Genomic DNA, 22,668 nt, shown 5'->3' with positions numbered 1-22,668 from the left:
TAATATCCTTGATATGACAGTTTCTCAGAAAAAAAAATACTAATCATAGTAGTAAATGTTATAATTCCTTATTATACCCCAGAAAATACTCCATTATATTAATCTGCATGATCTGTTAATTTTTATTTACTTTTACCTTTTATTTTCTTCCAAGAATGAATATCCTATATATTATAATTAGTTCTTGGAAGAAAAGAAGAGGAAAAAGTAAATAAAAATTAACAGGTCATGTAATTAGTATTTTTTGGCGTATATAATAAGTCATTTTAACATTTATTAGTATGATTTAGTATTTTTTTTTTATGAGAAACTGTCATATCAAGGATCACCAGCAGAGGGAGCCTTTGAGTTACTGATCCATTTACTGCACGTTGTAAAGCATGGAGGGGATCATATTACCCTGTGCAGTTGGTATTTACATGGTGGGTCACTGACAATGGAGTGGATCCAGGGGGCGACACATTTACCTGAAGGATATTTTTGTTCTCAGGACGACCCCGAGCCGGCGGAAGCCATCGATCGATCATTCTTGACTTTGCTGCACGGCCAGAGCCTCACAGACAAACTGTACAACTCCTGGGTCCGGCTGCAGAGTCACGTGAACATCGTGTTTGACAGCGATATGGACAAACTGATGACCGACAAGTATCCCGGCATTCGTCAGGTACGTGGGGGCTGCCCTGCTGACCCTCCACCAGTAGAATAGTGAGTGCAGCTCTGGAGTATAATACAGGATGTAACTAAGGGTCAGTAATGTAATGTATGTACACAGTGACTGCACCAGCAGAATAGTGAGTGCAGCTCTGGAGTATAATACAGGATGTAACTCAGGATCAGTAATGTAATGTATGTATGTACACAGTGACTGCACCAGCAGAATAGTGAGTGCAGCTCTGGGGTACAATGCAGGATGTAACTCAGGATTAGTACAGGATCAGTAATGTAATGTATGTACACAGTGACTGCACCAGCAGAATAGTGAGTGCAGCTCTGGAGTATAATACAGGATGTAACTCAGGATCAGTAATGTAATGTATGTACACAGTGACTCCACCAGCCGAATAGTGAGTGCAGCTCTGGAGTATAATACAGGATGTAACTCAGGATCAGTAATGTAATGTATGTACACAGTGACTGCACCAGCAGAATAGTGAGTGCAGCTCTGGAGTATAATACAGGATGTAACTCAGGATCAGTAATGTAATGTATGTACACAGTGACTGCACCAGCAGAATAGTGAGTGCAGCTCTGGAGTATAATACAGGATGTAACTCAGGATCAGTAATGTAATGTATGTATACAGTGACTGCACTAGCAGAATAGTGAGTGCAGCTCTGGAGTATAATACAGGATGTAACTCAGGATCAGTAATGTAATGTATGTACACAGTGACTGCACCAGCAGAATAGTGAGTGCAGCTCTGGAGTATAATGCAGGATGTAACTCAGGATCAGTAATGTAATGTATGTACACAGTGACTGCACCAGCAGAATAGTGAGTGCAGCTCTGGAGTATAATGCAGGATGTAACTCCGGATCAGTAATGTAATGTATGTACACAGTGACTGCACCAGCAGAATAGTGAGTGCTGCTCTGGAGTGTAATAAAACACTCTCTGCTTCTGTTCCAGCTACTGGAGAAGAAGGAAGGTCTCTTCAGGAAGCACATGATGGGGAAGCGTGTGGATTATGCAGCTCGATCTGTGATTTGCCCAGACATGTACATTGGCACTAATGAGATTGGCATCCCTATGGTACGTATGGGAATGTGCAGCAGATGAATGATAAGTACCGGGCACCAGAAGAGGCCTCCTTTCCATTTGGTCTCTTTAATCTGCCTCATTAGGGCCTCATTAGGGGCACAATGTCTCCAGCATGTCAGCCTCTGCTCATGGATACATGATACTTAGCCCCAGATCCTCTGCATCGTTCTCTGCCTGGATTAATAGGAGCAGATCTCAGCCACCTGCAGCCCCCACAAGGGGGAGCTCCGCAGCCTCCTGTATACAGCGTTACCTGTGATCAGTGTACAGCAATGTGCCGTATATAACGTATGCTCTTCTTTTAGGTGTTTGCCACCAAGTTGACCTACCCTCAGCCTGTCACCACGTGGAACGTGCAGGAGTTGAGGCAGGCGGTTATAAATGGACCCGCTGTCCACCCCGGCGCCTCCATTGTGGTTGCTGAAGACGGGTCTCGAACAATATTGACCGCTGGTGATCTCTCGCAACGGGAGGCTGTCGCCAAGCAGCTGCTCACTCCATCCACCGGTTCACAAAAGCTGTCTGCAAAAATCGTAAGTGACCACTGAAATATCGTATTCGTCCAAACCTGTCCCCAGTTTATATTATGACATACTGGAGGTCTCTCATTTCATCTCTCATGGCAGACAGGAGCCTGTACAAAATTTGCTTAAAGGGGCTATTTCCATTTGTATAGATGGGTATTTTCCGATAGTACTTGTAAAAATAAACACTTTTGCAGTTTGCTGCTTATTAAAATTTACAGCCGTTCTGGAGATATTAACACTTTTTTCTTTTGTTTACTTCTCGTTGCCTAGGAGACCGACCACTTCTGCTTTCTAGCTTGTAATCACTTTTGCTGGGATTAGGAGGTAACATCGCGCTCCAGAGATCCTGGCAGCTTCAAAACAATGCTTATAAGCTCAATAGAAAAGAGCCTGTAGCCGCTGTACATGTTTTGCTGTCTACCAGCAGTGGTCTGTCTCCAAGGCAACGACCTGCAAATAAAAGAAAACTCTTAATATCTCAAAAACGGATGAAAATTTTAATAAGCAGTAAATTGTAAAATTCCTTGTATTTGAATGCTTTATCCGAAAATACCCGTTTGTGAAGATTGAAATTGCCCCTTTAAGCTGAGGATATTTTCAAAATGCCATAAAAAATATTAAAAAGTAAATGTACGGCAGGTAGGTAGGTAGGATCTTTGTCTACAAGGTTAATAGTTTTATATGTTATCCATATAAAATGTCTGTCCCTGGTGGTCTAGACCATTACAGGATTCAATGCCTTCATGGTTGGTGATCTAGGGTAGCGAAAGAGTTTATGATCAGACTCCTTGCGGTCTAGGACAGTTAGACACTTTGCCCCATTTCCTGATGGTCTAGGGCCGTGGAGGTCTCAATGTTTCCTCGCCTTGCGGTCTAGTGTAACACAGGAGTTTATGTTAAGATTCCCCGTGGTCTTGGACCGTGAAGGAACCATTGCCCTTATTCATAGTAGACTTAGGTTGTGAAGTAGTTTGATAAATTTCTTGGTGGTCTAGGGCAGTGAAGGATTCAATGTCACCCTACATAGTTTACTATGGTTGTTAATAACTTTATTAGGTGGTCTGTAGTATTGAAGGAGCTTATGAGAAGATTTTTGGTTTTTCGGGGTAGTGAAGGAATTCAAGAAGATTCCTGGTGGTCTAGGGTAGCGAGGAAATTCGAGAAGATTCCTGGTGGTCTAGGGTAGTGAGGGAATTCGAGAAGATTCCTGGTGGTCTAGGGTAGTGAGGGAATTCGAGAAGATTCCTGGTGGTCTAGGGTAGTGAAGGAGTTTGAGAAGATTCCTGCTGGTCTAGGGCAGTGAAGGATTCAATGTCACCCTACATAGTTTACTATGGTTGTTAATAACTGTATTAGGTGGTCTGTAGTATTGAAGGAGCTTATGGGAAGATTTTTGTTTTTTCAGGGTAGTGAAGGAATTCAAGAAGGTTCCTGGTGGTCTAGGGTAGTGAAGGAGTCTATGATAAGATTCCTGGTTGTGGTAGTGAAGGGGTTTATGAAATGTTTTTTGGTGGTCTAGGGTTGTGAAGTAGTTTGAGAAAATTCCTGGTGGTCTAGGGTAGTGATGGAGTTTATAGTAGGATCCCTGGTTGTCTAGGGTAGTGAAGGAGTTTATAGTGGGATCCCTGGTGGTCTAGGGTAGTGAAGGAGTTTGAGAAAATTCCTGGTGGTCTAGGGTAGTAATGGAGATTGTAGTAGGATTCCTGGTGCACTAGGTCCGAAAGGCTCACTGTCTGCATTTCTGATGGTAGTATTGGGTGGTCGGGTGAAGAAGAGTTAGAGGAATTGTCCAGACTTATGACATTGCTGACCTTAGGTGACACCCCACCAGCTCAGATAGTGGCTGTATGTAAACAGTGAACGCAGGCACAATATCACTGTGTGACGGCCGCTCTCGGGGGCTGCATCTCTTCTCTTATCCGCAGCGCCCGTTACCCCTGCACTGATTTCCAGGGCAGTAGAGACCACCATGGGGCTGGGCTTACCGCTGTTTTCCCCTCTCTTTGTATCTCAGGTTTATCGTCACGTTAAAAACGGCGACATCCTCCTACTGAACCGGCAGCCCACGCTGCACAGACCGTCCATCCAAGCACACAAGGCCCGGATCCTTCCCGGAGAGAAGGTGCTGAGGCTGCACTATGCCAACTGCAAGGCCTACAATGCCGACTTCGATGGAGATGAAATGAACGCTCATTTTCCCCAAAATGAACTGGGCCGGGCAGAGGCGTACACCATAGCTTGTACCGATGAGCAGTACTTGGTGCCCAAGGTAAGGGGTGATGGGTGAGCTGACTGGGGGAGGTAGGTGCTGCCCTATGGAGCAGATTATGGGGGGGGGTCAGCAAAGGGGACTTGAACCCTATAAAAATCCTTCCAGCACTCTACTTTTTAGTGGTGCAGTGCCAGAGAAAATTACTTCAATTCAAATGAGGGGCTTCGGTGCACCTTTGGAGCGGCCAATAGTTTGGGTGAGGGGCTTCGGTGCACCTTTGGAGCGGGCAATAATTTGGCTGAGGGGCTTCGGTGCACCTTTGGAGCAGGCAATAATTTGGCTGAGGGGCTTCGGTGCACCTTTGGTGTGGCCTAGAATTTGGGTGAGGGGCTTTGGTGCACCTTTGGAGCGGCTAAGAGTTTGGGTGAGGGGCTTTGGTGCACCTTTGGAGCGGCTAAGAGTTTGGGTGAAGGGCTTCGGTGCAGTTCCACATCTGTGTATGTTTCTGTCAGGACGGCACACCTCTAGCCGGCCTCATCCAGGATTACATGGTGTCCGGAGCCAGCATGACCATCCGCGGCTGCTTCTTTACCAGAGATCAGTACATGGAGCTGGTATATCGGGGTCTGACCGATAAGAAGGGCCGGGTAAAAACTCTTTCACCTGCAGTCATGAAACCGTGCCGACTTTGGACCGGAAAACAGGTAAAATGATGTTTTATTGTCATTTAAAGCGATACTGAAGTCATTAAAGGGGTTAACATTTATCAGATATGGGTGACATGTAAGGCAAATTAGAATATAGAATATAGATGGTAAATCTGAAGATAATCCATCGGCAGAGCCGCCTGGCAGCTGATTATTCCCCAAAAGCTCAACTATAAGGGAGCCGGAGAATCCATACTATCCCTGACAAACCCTTCAACGCCATCTGCAAAAATGCTGCAAAGTAAGAAGCTTTCAAAACCCGGTGTTTCTTGTTATATTTTTATCAATTAATAAAATACAAATAGTATACCAAATAGGTGATCACGATCAATATTCTCATATGTAGATTGATAAAACAGGAACAGCTGTGTAGGAGGCTTAAAACTGGATGATTAACAGCCAAACTCTGCTAGAAAGGTGAGGTTGTAGAAGACCGTGTCATGTCATAAATTATACACCATAAACAGCAACCAGGCACAAGGTAGTTAAACTGCATCACCAAGGTGTCTCCCAGGCAAAGATTTCAAAGCATCCTGGGGTTTCATATGTGCACTTATAAACAAGCCTCAAAAATTGAGAATATTGAGGACCTTCGACGCAGAGGTCGGCCAAGGAGACTTATTGGATACATCACGCTTACTGCTGTTCGATATCGGAAGATGTCCAGCAGTGCCATCAGCTCAGAACTGACAGCAACCAGTGGGACCTAGATACATCCATTTAATGTTCGGAGACATCTGCTCAGAAGTCGTCTTCATGGAAGAATAGCAGGCAATAAATCTATACCTTCTACAGGAACAAGTGCAAGCGACGAAAACATAGGAACTGGGGTGTAGGAACATTTAATTGTCAAAAATAGACTGTTAGCACTTCTATTTTTGAAAGCTTCTCACCTTGCTGCATTTTTCCTCAACACCTGCCTAAAACTTTTGCACAGTACTGAATATAAATATTAATATTTTCTATGTTCTTCTCGAGCACAGGTGGTCTCTACGTTACTAATCAACGTAATTCCGGACCACCACATACCTCTCAACCTGACTGGAAAAGCAAAGATCGGTGGGAAAGCATGGGAGAAGGAAACGTCCCGGCCCACGCCTGGATTTTCCTCGGACTCTATGTGTGAGTCGCAGGTGGGTAATTATCGATTTCTTGTACTTTCCTTCTAAAACGACCCAATTAATTGATGCTTTGTTAACGAGAAATCAGAAAATAAGTGACCAATATTTGATTCCTGTTCACCTCTGATCTGCCAGGTCATCATAAGAGATGGGGAGCTGCTCTGCGGGGTCCTGGATAAAGCCCACTATGGCAGCTCCTCCTTCGGCCTCGTCCACTGCTGCTACGAGCTGTATGGTGGCGAAACCAGCGGGAAATTGCTTACGTGTCTCGCCCGGCTCTTCACTGCGTACCTGCAGCTCTACCGGGGGTTCACTATGGGTGAGTTAGCAATGAACTTTCTTTTCTTACTTTCCATAATTTTCCATTACCTGCTCGTATGGTAACTGTGCCGTTCTACAGGGGTGGAGGATATTCTGGTTCGACCCTATGCGGATGCGGCCAGGCAGAAGATTGTGGAGAAGTCCTCGCTCTGTGGAGGAAAGGTACGCCATCATAACATCAGTCTCTTACACATCGGGCGGTGAGGACGCCTCCATGGTCCACACATATTGTGCCCCTGTCATACTGTCATCCAGAATCGGGTTAAACATCGGTGACATGTAGCCATCAGTGTAACATCAGCGGAGAATAAAACGGATGTTTTTTCTTATTTTTGGCTGCCAATGATTCCCATTGCATCAAGAGCGCAGGAAGATTGTGCGTCATTCTCGTTGGTAGCCGAAAACACATATTACTGCAACACTAGGCAATTTTAAAACCCGTGGCTTCTGTAATCGTAGCCGTATTGGTTGTCGAGAAACGGACACACCTAGAAAATAAATGAGACCAAACTGCAACCAAGGATTTTGTAACTTCTCTGTGTAGTTACAGCAGTGTCCATCCTCCCGCTTAGTCTGCGTCTGTGACTGCTTGTGCCGAGTGAGATGGATGTCAGTGACACCCATACAATGTGAGAGATTCTGTACAGGGAACATATATGTGTATATACCTATCCGGACGACTTCAGAGGAGCAATACCCTCCCGCGCTCCAGATGACTTCAGAGGAGCGAAATCCTCCCATGCTCCAGATGACTTCAGAGGAGCGAAACCCTCCCGCGCTCCAGACTGCTTCAGAGGAGCGATACCCTCCCACGCTCCAGACAGCTTCAGAGGAGCGATACCCTCCCATGCTCCAGATGACTCCAGAGGAGCGAAATCCTGCCGCGCTCCAGATGACTTCAGAGGAGCGATACCCTCCCGCTCTCCAGATGACTTCAGAGGAGCGATACCCTGCCGCTCTCCAGATGACTTCAGAGGAGCGATACCCTGCCGCTCTCAAGATGACTTCAGAGGAGCGAAATCCTCCCATGCTCCAGATGACTTCAGAGGAGCGATACTCTCCCGCGCTCCAGACGGTTTCAGAGGAGCGATACCCTCCCATGCTCCAGATGGCTTCAGAGGAGCGATACCCTCCCGCGCTCCAGATGTCTTCAGAGGAGCGATACCCTCTCGCGCTCCAGACTGCTTCAGAGGAGCGATACCCTCCCATGCTCCAGATGGCTTCAGAGGAGCGATACCCTCCCGCGCTCTAGATGGCTTCAGAGGAGCGATACCCTCCCGCGCTCCAGACGGCTTCAGAGGAGCGATACCCTCCCATGCTCCAGATGACTTCAGAGAAGCGATACCCTCCCGCTCTCCAGACTGCTTCAGAGGAGCGATACCCTCCCGCTCTCCAGACTGCTTCAGAGGAGCGATACCCTCCCGCGCTCCAGACGGACGGCTTCAGAGGAGCGATACCCTCCCGCGCTCCAGACGGACGGCTTCAGAGGAGCGATACCCTCCCGCGCTCCAGACGGACGGCTTCAGAGGAGCGATACCCTCCCGCGCTCCAGACGGACGGCTTCAGAGGAGCGATACCCTCCCGCGCTCCAGACGGACGGCTTCAGAGGAGCGATACCCTCCCGCGCTCCAGACGGACGGCTTCAGAGGAGCGATACCCTCCCGCGCTCCAGACGGACGGCTTCAGAGGAGCGATACCCTCCCGCGCTCCAGACGGACGGCTTCAGAGGAGCGATACCCTCCCGCGCTCCAGACGGACGGCTTCAGAGGAGCGATACCCTCCCGCGCTCCAGACGGACGGCTTCAGAGGAGCGATACCCTCCCGCGCTCCAGACGGACGGCTTCAGAGGAGCGATACCCTCCCGCGCTCCAGACGGACGGCTTCAGAGGAGCGATACCCTCCCGCGCTCCAGACGGACGGCTTCAGAGGAGCGATACCCTCCCGCGCTCCAGACGGACGGCTTCAGAGGAGCGATACCCTCCCGCGCTCCAGACGGACGGCTTCAGAGAGTGATACCCTCCCGCGCTCCTTTATCTGTTTAAGTCTGTTGCTGTTGGAAGTGACTGTGCGTTTTTCAGATCAATTGGGAAGGGAACACACCGCCATAGTGTCGCTGCTCATTTCCATCAATTCGTTATCAGACGTTCCTTTTATTCAGCCCCAAACAAAATCTTTGTGACGGTGTCATTGATTTCCAGGATCTGAGTCTCCGGGAAAAAAACAAACAAAATAGACCTTATTGCACGGTAATGCTTACTTATGCATACACTTCCCGTAGGAGTAATAGAGGTACAGCACAACCCCGTTTTAAAAATAAGATGTTTATTAGATCCTGGAAAATATGAGTATTTAATGAAAGGTGTCTTGGTAGATATCAAAGTCAACACAATTGGGAGGTCAGGAGTAGGATGGTAGACTGCCTGTTCTAGGGTCAGGTTGTAAGGCTAGTGGTAGATTTCGTCTTGTGCCATTTCTTCCAAAGAAAAATAATGTCACAGCAGGAAGTTACAAGGATTGTGTGGCTGACCATGAGATGCCTTCTCCCTTTTAGGCTGTTCGGGCAGCTTTCAACCTCCCTCACTTGGCGTCAGATGAAGAGGCCAAGGGGAGATGGGAGGACGCCCACCTGAGTAAAGACCAGAGGGACTTCAACATGGTGGACTTGAAGTTTAAGGAGGAAGTTAATCTGCTGAGCAATGAGATAAATCAGGTGAGGACTGAAGACGATGCATGGCTTCCTCACCGGTGATGGTGCACGGGGGGCCGCACTTGGATTTAATGTCTTCCATCTTGACCCCATTCCAGGTCTGCATGCCACTCGGTCTCCACCGACATTTCCCAGAGAATAATTTGCAGATGATGGTCCAGTCTGGAGCTAAAGGGTCTACTGTGAATACCATGCAGGTAACGGTCATCACTTGGTTCATCTCTTCTATTTTACTGTTATAGGCTGTATGGAGAGAAGTATGTGCCCCCTCCACTTTACACCTCCAGGAGCTTTTCTGACCTCCTGTCCTACATCCATAGACATTTGTATAGAGTCATTCTCCACTCAGCAACCATTACAGCTTCTACCCTTCTGGGTGTATGGGCAAAAAATCCAACAAATCAAAAGCTAGTAGAAAGCCTTGGTGTGAGGTCAGACCCTGATGTTAGGTGTTAGATGGGTCTGAGGGCGGGTCATGTTTCCTCCCCCCTCCCCACATGCCCTTATGGACCTTGTGCACTGGGCACAGTCATGGGGAACAGAGAAGAGACTTTCCCAAACTGTTCCCACAAAGCTGGAAGCTATAATTGTCCACAATGTCGTGTGCTGAAAGATTAAGATTTCCCGTCACTGGAACTAAAGGGCCCAAGGCCGACCCCTGATAACAAGCCCATAGTATTATCCTCCTCCACCATCTGTACAGCCACACAATGCAGAAGGGGGTAACGTTCTCCTGGTATTCACTAATCCCGGACACGTCCATCAGACGCCAGATAGAGAAGTGCGATCTGTCATGGCACAGAACATGTTTCCTCCAGAGCCCAATGGTGGCAGCTTTACACCACTCCATCCGACGTTCGGCATTATGCTTGGTGATGTACGGCTGCTCGGCTATGAATCTTCCGGCGGGGGAGAAGTTTTTGTGCTGATGTTAATACCAGAGGATGTCTGGAATCAGCCTAGCATTGGTGACTTTTCTGCCCATCAGTGAACCCACCCTGTAACGTTATGGGGGCTCCACTTTGTGCGGTTCCTTCCACTTCTCAGTAATATCACTCACAGGTGATGGGGGAAGATTTAGGAGGGAAGAAATGTCATGAACGGACTTGTTACCCCGGTGGCTCCAATTACAGTCAAGGACTGACAGATCTGTACCCGCTATACAAGGAACAAATGCCGTCACACAAAGAAGGATCCCAAGCATAGGACCCCCTTAGGGCATATAGACACGACTTTGTAGCTACTGGGTCAAGGCCCTTGTGTCTACTTATTCCTGTATATAGCGGCCGTGCTAGTGATCTGATGATAGTGTTTTTGTTTTTTTTTTCATTTTAACAGATCTCCTGCCTTCTTGGACAAATTGAATTGGAAGGTCGGCGGCCACCACTGATGCCTTCTGGAAAATCCCTGCCCTGTTTCCAACCATACGACTTTGCCCCACGGTCTGGTGGCTTTGTGACCGGCCGCTTTCTGACTGGCATCAGACCTCCGGTATGTGCCTCCTTGAAGACTCTTCTTGATGGAGCTCCCTTGAAACCCTACATGTGGCCGAGCTTCAAAGGAGACCGTGATTTCTGCTATATGCAGCAATACCGCGGCATCGCTGTATATAGCACAAGCAATCAGACGATCGCAGCTTTAAGTCCCCTAAGGGAACTAACAAGAGCTGTGAAAAAAAAATGGTATCCCAAAATGGTATCCATAAAAAAATATCATCTCACCCCGCAAAAAACAAGCCGTCACACAGCTCCATTGGCCGAAAACGTTACGGTTCTCAGAAAATGGCGACACAACCCCATTCTTTTCACCACTAAAATAATACTAAAAAAATAAGACATATTTGGTATCGCAGTAATTGTACTGATGAGCAGAATTATATTCTGATGTCAATTCTATCACAAAATGTATGTCGTTAAAATAATTCCCGAAAAAGCTATGTTTTCACAATTTTTTCCCCACTTGGAGTTTTTCTTTTCCCGGTTTCCAGTACACTATGTGGTAAAATGAATGGTGTCATTCAAAAGTAAAACTCGTCGGGGCTATGTGGGTGGAAAAATAAAAGTTATGGCTCTTGAAAGGCAAAGAGGAAAAAACAAAAGTGGAAAAAAACCACAGACTTCTCTCCAGTGGTTTACAGCAGTCCGAGTTTTTGCCTGATTTTGCCCCCCTTATTTTTCATTCCGGCAGTGCTGGGTTGGACTCGATCCTGTGAACGGTTCTGATATTTTCTGGGGTAGCCGCAACTAGGCCCATAAGGGTTAGCAATGGGCAACCTAGTCTCCCCGTGGAGCAGATAACATTATTATTATCAATATTACTATTTATTTTTACTATTATTATTATTTTTTATTTATTTATTTTTCTTTTTTTTTTTTTTTTTTGGCCTTTTTTGCCTTGTTTTACAAATAATGCATTATCCCTTGTTGTTGATGTGGCCAGAGATGATAACCATTTAATATACGGTCTTGTGTTTGGTAGCTGAAGTGTCGGCCCCACAACCATTTCCACTGGTCGCCCCCAATAAACCCCATTGGATGTCATGCAAACCTTTTTAGTAGGAGCCTCTGGAGTTCTCCCATTTTAATGATCTATTTCCTGCCGAGATAAAGGACAGGGCGCTCCAGATTTTATAGTGCCTAGATGAGTATTACCGCCATATAGTCATCACTGTTAAATTGATGGGCTGCGGAGGCACTGGAGTTCACAACGCTGTGTGCAAGGTCGTAAAGGGAGATTAAGGGTTTCCCTCCATGTTCAAAGTAATTTGAGGCCAGGCGGGTTATACTTTTTTTTTTTTTTCTTTCAGTAGCGGCGCTACTCCTGTGCATGGTCAGTCGTGTGGAGAAGGAGCTGCAGTACCAGGCTCCGACCACTTAGAAGGGTGGTGCTGTTACTGGAAATCTCATTCAACCTCAAATTAAATGTATTACTGATGAATAAATGTATTTTTGAAGGTCTAACTTTGGGGACCCCCCTCCCCCCTGCAATCTCTTTTTAAGAAGGGGGTCCCAGAATCCCCCTTGTGAAAGAATCGGTGGTCGGTTGCGTAACCGTCAGTCTCATAGACGCGAATGGAGCAGTGATCATGCAAGCACAGGGATCTAGGGGGTTGCATTTCTCCTTGTGGAGAGTGACCGTGTAAGGAGACTTATAGGCCATGCACAGACACTCCACACAGGGGACTTTGGAAACCCTTTCGCCCCATTCTCATACTTGTTGAGGGTGGTGCTGTTTCTGGAAATCTCATACGACCTCTTTACAGGGCTTTTCCTGGTAGATGGATTTATCAGGTCTGACTTCTGAGACCTCCACAATCTCAATAAAGGGGTCCTACTGTATGAAAGAGGTGGAACAGTCAGCAAAGGGATCTAAGGGGTAACGTTTCTCCTTGTGGAGAGGGACATGTCTGGCATGTCAGTGTAAGGAGACTTATAGGCCATGAACACACTCCACACAGGTGACTTCGGAAGCCCCTTCTTACCCATTCTCATACTTGTGGGGGGGTCTGATCACCGACGATCATACATTTATTACCTCTCCTGTCCAGGTTTAATCACATCCTGACATAGGATGTTATCTCACGGTGCTGGTATATAGAGCCCCCCTCACCGCCATCTTGGTCCTCTAAAGCCATCACACAGTTCCATTGATGGAGAATGTAAAAAAAAAAAAATTGCCAGACATTTATTTTCTTTTCTTACCATCTTGGGATTTTTTAAGCTACTAAAATAATAATTAAAAAACCCGCTCCAAGTCCAGTATGTGCATGTGTGTGATCGTACCTGGAGAATCCTGATACTGCTCATACAGTACTGTCCAAACCCGAAGAACAAAGCTGGAATGGTGTTTTGTTTTTTGTTTTTGTTTGTTTGTTTTTTCACCATTTCACCCCCTGCTTGAAATTTTATTTCCCCGTTTTTGGGTACATTATATGGTAAAATGAATGATGTCATTCAAAAGTACAAAAAAAAAACGAGCCCTCAAAAATGGAAAAAAATATGACTCTTTAGAGTTAAAAAAACAAAAAAAAAAAAAAACTCGATAAATACAAAAAAATTACAAAAAAGTGTTTTTTAATTTTTTTTTTTTGTTGTTGTTGCTGGGCCTTAGGAGTTCTATTTTCATTGTATGGCTGGGAGAGAAGGTCTGGTGGACACTGCCGTGAAAACGAGTCGTTCCGGTTATCTTCAGAGGTTTGTGCTGTTTTTTTTTTTTTCATTATTTATTTTATTTATTTTTCTTTTTTTTTTTTAATTATATTTTTAGTGTTTTTTTTTTTTTTTTTTTTTAATATATTCTCCTTCTCTTCCAGGTGCGTCATTAAGCATCTTGAGGGGCTGGTAGTCCAGTATGACCTGACGGTGCGGGACAGCGATGGCAGCGTGGTGCAGTTCCTGTACGGTGAGGACGGACTGGACGTTCCCAAGACCCAGTTTCTGCAGCCAAAGCAGTTTCCGTTCATTGCGGAGAACTATGAGGTTTGTCCCTGTGCCGTTATCGCGCGGATTCTGACATATGTAGATGTAATTATTGCATTTTCTTGCTCATGAGTACGTCTGTGAAGATGTAGCAGGGTGGGATCGGTACAGTGATGTGTCCTCTCCCCTGGTATAAGATGCAGCAGTGAAAAGTATTCATACCCCATGACTTTTTTCACGTAACGCCTACGAAACTTAAATGTATTTTATAAGGGTTTTATGTGATAAACCAAGACAAAGTAGCAAACATTTGTGAATTTGTATTCAGCCCGCTGTAGCCTGATACCCCTGAATAAAATCCTGAGTGACCCATCACCTCCAGAAGTCACATAATTAGTAAATCGAGGCTACCTGTGTGAAACTTCTTCACAGTATCACTCCAGCTGTTCTGTGAAGGCCTCAGAGGTTTGTGTTAGAACATTAGGCATCAAACTGCATCATGAAAACCAAGGAGCTCACCAGACAGGTCAGGGATAAAGTTGTGGAGAAGAGTAGAGCTGGGTTAGGGTATAAAAAAAATAGCCCAAGCTTTGGACAACTCACGGAGCACTCCATCATCCAAAAATGGAAGGAGTATGGCACAACTGCAAACGTACGAAGACATTTCTGTCCACCTACGCTGTTATCCCAAGCAAGGAGAGCACTAATTAGAGAAGCCACCAAGAGGCCCATGGTCACTGTGGAGGAGCTGCAGAGATCCACAGCTCAGGTGGGAGAATTTGTCCACAGAACAACTATTAGTCATATACTCCACAAGTCTGGCCTTTATGGGAGAGTGGCAAGAAGAAAGCCATATTTGAAAGCAAGCCATAAGAAGTCCATGTCATGATTCCTTCTCTGTTTGGTGAGTGACAGTCCACTTGCCCAATCAGGGCGGAGCTTGCTGAGTTTCTTACTGGTGTCTCCTGTTTGGAATGATTCCCTGGCTATTTAGCTGGCTGTCTGCCTCTTATCTCTGCCAGTTGTAGCTCTGCTCATTTTGGTGTGTGTTTGCTCTGTGCTTTGAGTTCTAGTATTCTGATCTTTTGTTAACCCACCTTGGATTTGACCATCCGTTTGCCTATCCCCTTTATCTTGATTCGCTACCTTCTTGGAATTCTAACCGTGGACTGTGACCTGACTATACCTTTGCCTCACCCCTCTATTTATGGTATACCATCCTATCTTACCCACCTCACGGCTGGTCTATAAGTAGTGACTAGCATCACAGTCCCGCTTGCAGTTTGCAAAAAGCCATGTAGGGGACACGGCAAGCATGTGGAAGAAGGTGCTCTGATCAGATGAGACCAAAGTAGACGTTTTTAGGCTAAATGCAAAATGTTAGTGTGGCAGAAAACTAACACTGCACATCGCCCTGAAAACACCATCCCCACTGTCACACATGGTGGTGGCACCATCATCATGTTGTGGGGAGGCTTTTCTTCAGCAGGGGCAGGGAGGCTGTTCAGAGTTGATGGGAAGATGGATGGATCTAAATTCAGGTCAATCCTGGAGGAAAACCTGCTCAAGGTGGCAAAAGATTTGAGACTGGGGCGTAGGTTCACCTTCCAGCAGCGCGATGACCCTAAACATATTACTAGAGCTACAATGGATCAAAGCATATTCATGTGTGGGAAAAATCCAAATAAAAAACATTTAAGTTTGTGGGTGTAACGTGAAAAAATGTGGAAAAGATCACTGAGTATGAAGATCTTCAAGGTACTGTGTATTTTTGTGTATACAGCAGGTGAAATGAGTATTAAATAAGTCACCAATTCTCTATGTAAATATATATCTAAAGGTGCTATTGACATGAAATTCTCACCAGATGTCGATAAAAACCCATCCAATCCACACAGGCAAAGAAATCAAACCATAGATGTCTATAAATTACATTATGTGTAATAATGAGAAATGATATAGGGAAAAAGTATTGAAAACATGAAGAAAGAGAGGTGCAAAAAACATGAAAAAGTCATGACACCAGCTGAAGTTAGAAAGCAATCCTGCCACTTAGTGACAAATAATATCAGTTGATTCAACTGATGGCCTATAAAAAGAGGTCTCATTACCAAGGTGCCACACAAGAAACATCTCATGATGCGTAAAACCATGGAGCTGTCTCAAGACCTTCACAACCTTATTGTTGCATAACATACTGATGGCATTGGTTACAGAACAATTTCTAAACTACTGAAGGTTCCGGTGAGCACTGCTGGGGCCATAATCCGGAAGTGGAAAGAGCGTTATTTCAGCTGATGTCAGCACTTTTCCGGAGCTTTTTGCTCCTCTCTTTCTTCATGTGTTCTCATATTTATAAAACCTGCGATAAGAAGAGACATCTGAGCTGAGGAGATTACCTTTATTATCTGTCCGTTGCTATTGACGTCTGGTTGAGAGAGCAGGACATATGGTATATATGATGCCATATGGTCTCCAGTGATACGGATTGTGAGCTGACATGACAACGTCATAAAATAATCTTTACACCTGGAATTTATGATGTTTGTGACCGGAGCGTGAAGTCTTTGAGGACCGCAACCTTTGGAATCATTGAATCAGTGATCCGGTATGAGGGGCCGAAGCTTCTAAAGGGATGGCTCCGATTACCTCGCCCGTAAGTACCTGGTGATCAGGAGCGCCGCACCGTACAACGGGGGATTCTTTTGATTAGTAGAAAATAAAGTACTTTAGATGAAGAGTCAGATCCTTGATGCATTCGAATATTGCTTTGTTAATGCTACTAGTTTTCGACGCAACTAGGCACAAAGGGCAAAATGTAAAAATAATGGAAAGATCTGTCACTACCTGGAAACAATCAACAAGCAGGCTCGTTTTAATTGAGTGCACTCAGCAGAATAGTGAGTGCAGCTCTGGAGTATAATACAGGATGTAACTCAGGATCAGTAATGTAATGTATGTACACAGTGACTGCACCAGCAGAATAGTGAGTGCAGCTCTGGGGTATAATACACAATTTAATTTTTCATAAGTAACATAGTTCCCATGGTATGGCATGTTTTCATAATGTGGTCCCGGACCACCCCAAGCTCCCGTCCTGGTGGCCGGTTGGTGTATTGCAGTTGCCTGATCCATGCTCGGTAACTCCCTGGTAATTCTGTTTGCTCTAATGATATATCTTCTTAGGTGATTAAAAAATCAAAACACTTGGATGAAGTCCTATGTAAAATGGATTCCGAGCAAGCGAATCGTTACAGTCGTTTTATATGGAAGTGGAGAGCCAAGCATCCCACTCCTCCCCAAAGACTGAGCGCCTTCATATTGTACTCCCAAAAGAAAATGGCGGCTTTTAAAGAGCTCTGTCCCGAGGGATGTGAAGAATACGGAAGAGCAGAGGCTGTTAATCAGGTGAGACACCAATATACTATGGAGAAGTCAATACCGCGGAACCAAAGTCGCCGTTTAGCCCCGGCCTAATGACTCGGACTTGCCTAGAAATCTTAATAACTTTTTTCCCCAGCTGTTACAGAATTGGTATGTCCTGGACCCAAAGGTGAGAAAGAAATACGTAAAGCGGTCTTCTCACCTGCCGGACCCCTGCCTCTCAGTCCTCCGTCCAGATCTGTATTTTGGATCCGTGTCTGAAAAATTTCTGGACCAAGTCGACCAGTACACTTGGCACCGGGACATGCTGAGCTCCAGCCACGAAGAATCCAAGGTGACATCTGAGAGGTAATTGACTGCAAAGCGGTCTAGGGTGAACAAGTATTAGCTAGAGGAGCTACAAAGAGCATCTTCAGCTTTGGAGGACCCACCATGTTCATGCGTTACACGCAGCCCATTGATTTCAATGGATGCTGTGTAGTACTTCAAGAGGTTGTCCACTTTCGGGGCTTTTTTTTATTACTTGAATTCATGTATTTGAGACTAAAATAAATTTTTGCAGTTGGGTTCCATTAACCATTCTGCCCCTTTTGGGTCTTACAAGCTCTTGATTTTTGTAGACATTCAACTTTGATGTGCTCTGTGGTGATAAAACTGCTGAGAGCAGGTCCAAAAAAGAGATAAGCGTTACAAACTCTCCAATCAGACTGTCAGAACAAGCTCACTGATGGATTCTCAGATAACTCATTCTGCAGCCGCCAATAGACAGTGCAACACAGAGTCTATGGTAAGCAGACGGTGCAAAATTTGTTACCAAACCCAATTGCAGATTTTTTTTTTTTTTTTTTTTATAGCCCCAGATACTTGCATTTAAGTAAAAAGAAATTCCCAAAGTTGGTATTTCCCTAAACTTCTGTATCTCCCATAGACTTTAAAAGTGCGAGTAGTCTGTGTTCTGTTCTGCATTGACTTTCTAAAATGGCTCTGCATAGTAGAGCAGCTGCACGCTATCATGCAGCCGTGAGAGCCTAGCTCGCCATTAAGAAGGCAGAGCTGGTTTATTACTGTTTCTGCCCCCTCTATTGCTGTATACCCAGTGCTGAACAATTGCTGTGTATACAGTAATAAGCACTGATATTGCTTCCTCCTCTGGACCCAGACACAGCCTAGCTCGCCATGAAGAAGGCAGAGCCGGTAATTACCGTCTCTGCCCTCTTGATCGCTGTATACCCAGTGCTGAACAATTGCTGTTTATACAGTAATAAGCACTGACATTGCTTCCTCCTCTGGACCCAGACACAGCCTAGCTCGCCATGAAGAAGGCAGAGCCGGTTTATTACCGTCTCTGCCCTCTCGATCGCTGTGTATACAGTAATAAGCACTGACATTGCTTCCTCCTCTGGACCCAGTGGTCCTACGAGATCCAGACAGCTCTGCGATTTAATTAAAAACTGAATTTACACTGTAACTAGGGCTAAATACCAGCCTCAGGTAAAGGGAAATCAGGTTAAAAAAAAAAGAAGTATTTCAATGTTGAAATCATCCTCAAAGGTCTTTTTATTATCTTATAGAGGGCACAATGTGTCAAATAAAATTGTATTATTAAAAACAGGGGGAAAAAAAACGTGTCCAGTATATAAAATTAATTGATACAGAAAGTGAAACAAATTTTAAAATGTAAAAAAACTATAGCTTTAAGATGTGGAAAACAGATACTTATTTCTTTCTTTTACCTTGCAAATAGCGATATTAGCTTGTAATGTATTATTTTTTTATACAGTTTGAGGACTTTGTTGCAACTAAAATGGCAGAGAGCCCTGTGTGACCCCGGGGACGCCGTCGGCCTTCTTGCAGCTCAGAGCATCGGAGAACCTTCCACCCAGATGACACTGAACACTTTCCACTTTGCCGGCAGAGGAGAGATGAACGTCACCCTAGGTATTCCCAGGTAAGTTGTTGCTGCTCCTGAGAATCTTCTTACTCTCTAGTTGTTGCCCCTTTGGTGAGATGACACCATATTTGGTTAAGTATGTGCCCCCTCCACATTCCCCTCAGGGAGCTTTTCTGACGCCCCTTTATTATGGATGTAGAGCAGATAGAGACAGGTTCCGATACAACAAGTTCTGCTCTTCTACGAGTTTTTTGAGGTCAGACCCTGATGTTTAGGAGAGGTTGGACTCACAATCTCCATTATAGGTGTTCGTCCACACCAAACTCCCTCAACCGTATCTGTATGGACCTTGTGCCCTGGGCACAGTCATGGGAACAGAACACATTTCCACTGCTCCAGAGTCGAGTGATCGTGTGCTTTACACCACTCCTTCCGACACATGACATTGTGCTTGGTGATGTAAGGCAACACAACCAGTTCAGTGGCTCATTTCCCATGCAGCGGCCACTACTGGGCAAATGTAGTATCACACACTGTCATTCTTATATTATCCTTTGGGGAATAACATTTTATGTGCATTATAGTTGCAGGAATGAGGTTTATAAAACGTCACTTTTTTTCCTTGCGTCTTTTCAGCCGTGGTGCTTTTTTTTTTTTTTTTTTTTAAACCACAGCATGTGAATTCTTTTTTATCCATTGAGATAAATGTAATAAAAAAAAAAATACACATCAAAAAACGTTTGTTTTTCTTTTGGATAAAAAAAGCTGTGTGAACAAGCCCTCGAAGTGCCTAGGTCGTAATGGGAAAACTGTTGTTTCTTTTAAGCACGTGTATTTATTTATTTTTTTAATTTTTCAGACTTAGGGAAATTTTGCTGACTGCAAGCTCAAATATTAAAACTCCCATGATGAGCGTGCCCGTCCTCCCCTCTAAGAAAGCTATGAGGAAAGTGAAAAAACTGAAGAAGCAGCTGACCCGCGTGTGTGTGGCGGAGGTAAGCGGGTTATTTCTGCCGGGCAGCTGCATAATAATAGGTCCTCACACGAAAAACAAACCCTCATATGGCTGTCTGGACAGAAAAATAAAAAAAATTATTGCTCTTGGAAGAAGGGAAGGAAAAAAACAAAAGAAAACGAAAAAAAAAAATGGAAATTGCCCGCAGTGGGAGGGGTTAAAATAAATATATAAAATTGGTATCGCCATAATCGCACTGATTTAGAAAATTATAATGTCAGGTAATTTTTACTCCAGAATGATTTATACCCACTGAAGCATTTTTTATACTTGTGTCCCGGCTGTGCCTGGCGTTAGTGGTCCTGCCCCTTTAATATGGCGGCCTTATGGTGTCATCATTGTCCTGGCACTTCTGCTTACTTAGTTTGTTTTTTGATCTTTATCTCAAATGCTGATTTATTCTCTTGCACATAGATAAGAGCTATCAGAGGCTGATTTCTACCTCCTGTTAGAGGGAAGGAAGCATTTATAGCTCCTATAAACCAAATAGTGAATGAATGGAGGAGCGCACTTAAAGGGATCCTGTCCTAGTGCCGCTTAGAAGTAAAAGCTGGATTTGCTCTTAAAAGTATATTAAAGTCTATGTTCACATTCACACACATTTGTTTTTTTATTTTCTAAGCTGCTTTATTAACAGTTTTCATTAAATATGTTCTGCCACTTTGCAGCTGCAGAGAGTCTACAAATCCTTTATTGAGCGAGTAATTTACAAAATATTACAAATCTATCAGAGCTCATGCTACCTCTGCTCCCACCTCCCTTCTGTCGGAGTTAGAGATAGCAGCACAGAGTAGGTTGTTACACGGATCTCTCCAGTTATGTAAGGGGAGAAGGCATGTTCAGTCTCGGGGTGGGCAGAGAAAATAGGCTACAGAAAAGGAGTAAAGCATAGAAGCTGTGCTGATACATGAAGACAGCCTAACCCTGAATACGCACAGACCTCACATCCAGCCTATATTACTGGAAGAGACACTCTGCTGTTTTGCAAAAGGAGAAAGCATGTTCAGTCTCAGGGTGAGCAGAGAAAATAGACTACAGAAAAGGAGTAAAGCACATAGAGAGAAAATGAGTACAGGATAGAAGCTTGTTTGATACATGAAGACAGCATAACCCTGTATATACACAAAGACCTTACATCCAGGCTATAATACTGGTAGAGACACTCCCACAATAATCTTAGATTGGGCAGAAATTAATGAAGGTTTCAGTCTGAAACTTACAGCCTATATTACTGGGAGTGACACTCCCACAAGAATCTTAGATTGGGCTGAAATTAATGAAGGTTGCAGTCTGAAACTTACACACAGAACTTATATCCAGCCTGTATTACTGGTAGAGACACTCCCACAGGAAACTTGGATCAGGCTGGAATGAATGAAGAATGCAGACTGAAACTTAACTAAATGTAACCACTAAAGATATGTAAAATTGTTTTTTTCCCATATAAAAAGTGACCACATAATTTAAGCCCTCCCCATCTTTCATTTTTGCACTTTCGTTTTTTCCTCCACTTCGAAGAACCACAACTTTCTTTTATTTTTCCATAGGGCTTGATTTTTGTGAGATTAAAAAATATTGAAATTCTGCTAAGAAAACCCCGCAATTCTGCAATTGGGTTTTGTTCTTATACATTTCACAGTGCTAGAAAAATGACTGAGCAATAGGATTTTTTTTTTTAGTAAAACAAAATTCAAAAATTTGCAAGAAAAAAAAAAAAATTGCTCGTGACGCCATTTTCCGAGACCCATAATGTTTATATTCTTGCTTTGTCAGAGCTGTGTGAGGGCTTGTTTCTTTTGCTTGGCGAGCTCATAATTTATCGATGTCTTCAGAGGAAGACCTCTGTTCCAAATCCTTGACTGTAAAAAAAGATTATTGGAGTACAGCGCACGCAGGGATCAATATACTTGTTCTCCAATATCACCCAAAATGCATTTTCCTCTCTTCTCTCCCTCTCCCCCAGTTTTCCTTTTCAGATCTGCAATAAAAGCCTTCATTTCTGAGTAATGTGAGCAGTAAACCGATAGTGAGTTGATAGACAGAGGTGTTCTCATCTAGGAGATGAGGGCAAAGAAATCAGAAAGCTTTAAAAATAAAGATGCAGACTCATTAGGACTTTTTTTTTGGTGGGCAGCAAACTTTTTCAATGGACACTTTGGGAAAACCTTAAAGTGAGATTTGCCTATGGCTCAGATGCCATATAAGCATAAGAGCAGCAATTACTGTGATCTATAAAATGACATATTCACAAGCTCCACCAGCTTTTAAGAAAACCATGAAATCAAGCTCCGAGTGTTTTGTAGACCGTCCAGGAATTGGTGGAAGGTTGGCAACCCTGGTAGTGGCCAAAATAAATGTTTGAAAGGCTAAGGTAATGTCCTCTTCCTTGGTGGGCTTGAAGAGCGGAGAGATAGTATTTAATTCCTTGTGGTCTAGGGTGAGGTTGGCCACCTATGTCACGTGAGCCATGTTCTCTTTGCAACACAATCCCCCCTGCCCCGCACAAGTGAGCCGATAAACGTAGGCGCAAAGCGCCCCACAGGCGATATGGGAAGGGCAGAAGAGTATACTATATGTTTGTTTAAATAATTATCTCCCTCTTTT

At 44.5% G+C, this 22,668-nt stretch overlaps 1 protein-coding gene across 1 annotated transcript in view; it reads left to right on the top strand.

Moving 5' to 3' along the window:
- POLR1A (RNA polymerase I subunit A) overlaps positions 1-22,668 on the top strand; it is a 65,575-nt gene that overhangs the window by 21,131 nt on the left and 21,776 nt on the right. The window contains exons 10-26 of the mRNA XM_073649128.1: positions 491-664; positions 1,630-1,752; positions 2,067-2,294; positions 4,303-4,557; positions 5,013-5,204; positions 6,191-6,340; positions 6,464-6,647; positions 6,729-6,811; positions 9,201-9,359; positions 9,455-9,553; positions 10,695-10,847; positions 13,467-13,549; positions 13,669-13,834; positions 16,961-17,182; positions 17,295-17,506; positions 18,939-19,106; positions 19,909-20,044. Coding sequence (XP_073505229.1) covers positions 491-664; positions 1,630-1,752; positions 2,067-2,294; positions 4,303-4,557; positions 5,013-5,204; positions 6,191-6,340; positions 6,464-6,647; positions 6,729-6,811; positions 9,201-9,359; positions 9,455-9,553; positions 10,695-10,847; positions 13,467-13,549; positions 13,669-13,834; positions 16,961-17,182; positions 17,295-17,506; positions 18,939-19,106; positions 19,909-20,044 — 2,787 coding nt within the window. The remainder of the gene's footprint in view (positions 1-490; positions 665-1,629; positions 1,753-2,066; positions 2,295-4,302; positions 4,558-5,012; positions 5,205-6,190; positions 6,341-6,463; positions 6,648-6,728; positions 6,812-9,200; positions 9,360-9,454; positions 9,554-10,694; positions 10,848-13,466; positions 13,550-13,668; positions 13,835-16,960; positions 17,183-17,294; positions 17,507-18,938; positions 19,107-19,908; positions 20,045-22,668) is intronic.

This window comes from Phyllobates terribilis, unplaced genomic scaffold (genome assembly GCF_046119375.1).
Source record: "Phyllobates terribilis strain yellow unplaced genomic scaffold, ASM4611937v1 Scaffold_1__5_contigs__length_1240528914, whole genome shotgun sequence".
NCBI classification, from domain to species: Eukaryota; Metazoa; Chordata; class Amphibia; order Anura; family Dendrobatidae; genus Phyllobates; species Phyllobates terribilis.
This window is presented reverse-complemented; position numbering and strand designations above follow the sequence as displayed.